This window comes from Vulpes vulpes, chromosome 1, assembly GCF_048418805.1.
Source record: "Vulpes vulpes isolate BD-2025 chromosome 1, VulVul3, whole genome shotgun sequence".
NCBI lineage: Eukaryota > Metazoa > Chordata > Mammalia > Carnivora > Canidae > Vulpes > Vulpes vulpes.
Window position 1 is genome coordinate 147471560 of NC_132780.1, and position 4820 is coordinate 147476379.

General features: G+C 37.4%; 1 protein-coding gene across 1 annotated transcript; it reads left to right on the forward strand.

Moving 5' to 3' along the window:
• Window positions 1–413: 413 nt before the first annotated feature.
• LOC112914232 (large ribosomal subunit protein uL24-like) lies at window positions 414–962 on the forward strand. Its single transcript, XM_072746605.1, has one exon. The coding sequence runs from the start codon at window positions 454–456 to the stop codon at window positions 889–891; it is 438 nt and encodes a 145-aa protein (XP_072602706.1). The 5' UTR covers window positions 414–453; the 3' UTR covers window positions 892–962.
• Window positions 963–4820: the final 3858 nt, after the last annotated feature.

Genomic DNA, 4820 nt, shown 5'->3' on the forward strand with positions numbered 1-4820 from the left:
TGACTTTAGGTTAGACAAGTATTTCTTGGATAGAACACAAAAAAACATGAAACATAAAAAAAGCTCTGATAAGTCAGACTTTGTCAAAATTCAAAAAATTCTACTCTTTAAAAGACACTGTTAAGAAAATAAAAGATAAGTCATAGAGTAGGAGAAAATATTTGCAAAATACATATCTGATAAAGGACTTGTATCTAAAATATATAAAGAACTTTCACACTTCATTAATAAGATAAACTACTTGATAACATATTGACAAGATATTTCATCAGAGAAGATATATGAATGATCAATGATCTTACAAAAAATATGCTCAGCATCATTAATTATCAGGGAAACTTTGATTGAAACTTAGTAAAATTGAGATACCTTCATACCCCCACAAGAATGGCTAAAATTAAAAAGGCTGGTCTCTTCCCTTCTGCGGCCATCGCTGGGGCGCTTGCAGCCAACATGAAGTTCAATCCGTTTGTGACTTCTGACCGGAGCAAGAATCGTAAGCGGCATTTCAATGCGCCTTCCCACATTCGCAGGAAGATCATGTCTTCCCCGCTTTCCAAAGAGTTGAGGCAGAAGTACAACGTGCGGTCCATGCCCATCCGGAAGGATGACGAAGTGCAAGTTGTGCGGGGACACTACAAAGGTCAGCAAATCGGCAAAGTAGTCCAGGTTTACAGGAAGAAGTATGTCATCTACATTGAACGAGTACAGCGAGAGAAGGCAAATGGCACAACTGTCCACGTGGGCATTCACCCTAGCAAGGTGGTTATCACTAGACTAAAACTGGACAAAGACCGCAAAAAGATCCTTGAGCGTAAAGCCAAATCTCGCCAAGTAGGAAAGGAAAAGGGCAAATGTAAGGAAGAAACCATTGAGAAGATGCAGGAGTAAAGTAACCTTATATGTAACTTTAAATAAAAACTTAAAATGAAAAAAAATAAAAATAAAAAAAAAAATAAAAAGGCTGAGAGCTCCAAGTGCTGACAAGGAGGTAGAACAACTGGGAATCTGAAATGCAGTTCTACTGCATTTGCAAATGCAAATGCAAAATGGTGCATTTTGGAAAACAATGCACTTTGGAAAACAATCAGTTTCTTATAGATGTAAGCATAACACTTGTCATAAGACCTAGCAAGAGAAATGAAAACTTAAGCATAGTTCACAAAAAGATAATGTATATGAATGTTGATAGAGTCATTCATAGTAACTGCAAACTGGAAACATCTCCATTGTCCATCAGCGAAGGAATAGATAAGTAAATTGTGATAAATCTGTACAATGGAATACTACTCAGGACTTCAAAGCAATGAGCAACTAATAAATGCAACAACCTTTATAAATCTGAAAAGCTGTATACTAAGTAAAAGAAGTCAGATACAGAAAGCTCCATAGTGTATAATTTCATTTTTGTGATACTGTAGAAAAGATAAAAGTATAGGAACAGAAAATAGATGAGTGGTTGCCCGGGTCCAGGGTGGGAAAGGGATTGACTACAGTGGGGCCTGATCATCAACTTATGTCTTCCACTGTCTATATTATTCTAAGATTATTTGTAGGCAATATTTATATATTAATTTTACACTTTTTATTTTGAAATAACTTTATGCTTAGAGAAAACCTGTGAAAAACCATATAGAGAGTCCCTGTATACCCTCACACCACTTCTTTTAAGGAGACTATTACAATCATATAACCATTGAACAGTTAAGCAAACCAGGAAATTAACACTAATATGATACTATTAACTTCTACACAGACCTTGTTTGTATTTCACTACTTTCCCACTACTGTCCTTTCCTGGTCCGGGATCTGTTCAGGATTCCAAATTGTATTTAGATGTCATGTTTCCTTAGTCTTCTCTAGTCTGTGACGGTTTCTTTCTTGTCTTTCATGATGGTAACACTTTTGAAGGGTCCTGGTTAGTTATTTTGTAAAATGTTCCTCAATTTTAGGTTGTCTGATGATTTCCTTATGCTTATAGTGAAGTTAAATATTTTTGGTCAAGAATACCACAGAAATGATGTAGTATCATTCTCTGTTCATCAAAAGAGTGATACAAGATGTTGATATGAGTCTTACTACCGGTGATGTTGATCCTGGTCATTTGGTTAAGTATGTCTGCCAGGTTTATTCACTCTTTTCCTTTTGTGATTAATAACTCTCGGGGGAGGGGGGCATATATTTTGAGAATTTGCAAATATCCTGTGTACTTTCTTCTATCAAATTCTAGGAAGAGAATCATCAGTTTACCCTGATGCTTAGCCAAACAGCTTCAAAAAAAAAAAAAAAAAAAAAGGATTTAGGAAGCTTAAAACATGGGTGTATGGGTCTATTTTAGCCCTGAGTCCTTCTGAATATGCATGATTCTAAGGCTAAATAAAGAGAAGGAGTGGAGTGAAATGTGCATTGCAGGTGTCTGAGACAACTGACTGATTCAGTCACATTCACGGCATATTTCTGGGACTTATGTCATATAGCCCCTGCTGCCACTCTTTGGGACTCTGACTTACCCCACCTCCAAGCCATTCCACACCGAAGTTGTGAGGATTTCAGCTCAGTGTCCTGAGGGTGTTTATTTCCTAGTTTCTCAGAGGGAAGGCACAGTGTGACTACCCTGGCCTCCCTCTCCAATCAGAGAATCAGCTACCTCCACAGATGCCCATGTAAATCATCTTTAGTAGAACAATGAGAATCTGGGGAAAACCCCTCCTAGGGAAATGAGTGCCATTTCATTAAAAGAGGAAAAAAACCACAATCCTTCAAATCTGGTTCATCTCACAGTCTAAATGCAAGTTCTTAATTAAAAGCCAACAGAGATTTCTAAAGTTGGAGAAAAACTAGAGCAACAACTTTTAAAATTATCCTGTGGGCTTTTTTTCCTTCTTAGTCTCTTAAAGGGAAAAAGGCTAATAACCATTCAGTGGCAAATTGCTGTTCCTTCAGAACAAGGAAGTGAACGAGAATGAAAAGTGGCGTCCCAGGGGAATAGGGAGTCATCCCGTAATTAGACTGGGCATCATGTAGAGAGGCAGCAAAAAATTACTGGAATGGATCAATGAGGAATTATCCTATTAGACCTCGATGGTTTATTCTAATTTCTAGTTTCTGAGAGAATAAGTAAAAGACATCTTACACTTTTGTGTTTTTCACAGAACCTAAAACATGAAGAACTCGGGATCCTTGTTTATTGATCTGAGGATTCCATCACTCAAAGTCTCTGGTGTTTTTGTAGCTGTGGTTTTTGTGTGAGCAGATCAGTGCTGAAACCATGGCAATGTTGATGGGTTCTTTAGGTCCAGCCTATCTCTGCCTTGTACTATTGACTTTTTAAGTCAGATAATTCTTTATTGTGGGGGGCTATCCTGCACATTACAAAATATTTCATAGCATCCCTAGTTTCTATGCACTAGATGCCAGTAGCACCCCCAAATCATGACAGTCAAAAATGTCTCCAGACATTGCCAGATGTCCCCACAGGGGTTACAAAATCACCTTCATTTAAAAACCATGGCTTTATTTCTTTATCCCAAGGTCACACAGCAAATAAATGGTAGAATTGAGGCTAACACCCAGAAGCTCTGAGCCCTGGCCTCCAGTAATTTCTGTGATACAACCCTACACATTGCATTGCCGACTACATGGATAGGAACATAATGTTAGGAGCATTGATATAGATCGGCATGGATTTTTTGGGAATGGATCCTATCCACGAGTCTGGTTAAACCTAGTGGCATAAAGACTGCCTTAAAGAATCAAGAAACTTTGTCCATTTTTGAAGAGCACCAAATGATCACTGAGACATGCAGTAGTCTAAATGGGAGATTTGGTTTTGCCTCTGTCTGCGAACCAGCAGAGGTCTGGGGCAGTTCTGAATCCGCATCTCTTTCCTTAATTTACATACTGCCTCCATTTTAGCAATGCAGAAGGGAAATGAATAAAAACAATTATCCTCAAAGACATTCAGTCTGGTCTTGACTTGTTAAGAACGATAAAAGTCAGCAGTTAGAAGCATTTAATACAGCTGAACAAACCATAGAGTCTCAAACAGCTTCATCTGGTGCATTTCCTCTCAATAGCAAATAAAAAGGAAGACTATAATTAGGGCATGATTCTATTCAAGCTATCAAATAAAAGCTTTTAAAAATGATTGCCCTTATAGACAGCAATGTAAAGAACAAAGGAATCTTGCGTGGCTTATTATTTGCTTATTAGTATTACTATATGATACTCTCTACTTTTTGCATTTTGAAACAAAAGGAAACACTGAAATGCTCACAATTATTTTTTAAGTATATTTTGACAACACATTGAAAGTACACTGGCTTCCTTATTTTGAAAGCCAGGTCACAGATTTACTCAATATTAAATCAATACATATTATTAATATTTATTAATAATCAATAAATATTTATTAAATCCCACACTATTTTCCAGTTCCAGAGAACTACATAAAATTTGGCTGAGACATCTTAGCCTCTTCTACATTCTAGAAATTGAAAGTAGAGGTAATCGGCAGAGAAATCAGTGACCTCCCCAATCTTCAGTGGGCACACCAATCACCTGGGGATCTTGTTAGAATGAGTTTCTGACTTAATCAGTTCTGGAGTGGGGCATGGGATTCTGCATTTGTAAGAGGTTTCCAGGTGGTGCTCATGTTGCTCGTCCAACAGTCACACTTTGTGTAGCAAAAATCTAAATGACAGGTCAAGGATATATGATATAAAATATGCTGAGCTCTGATTACTAAATTCTAAATATGGTCTCCTCTGGGCACAGAGAGTTACATTTGTCTCCTCTGTGGCTTAGCAGTGACTAAAGAT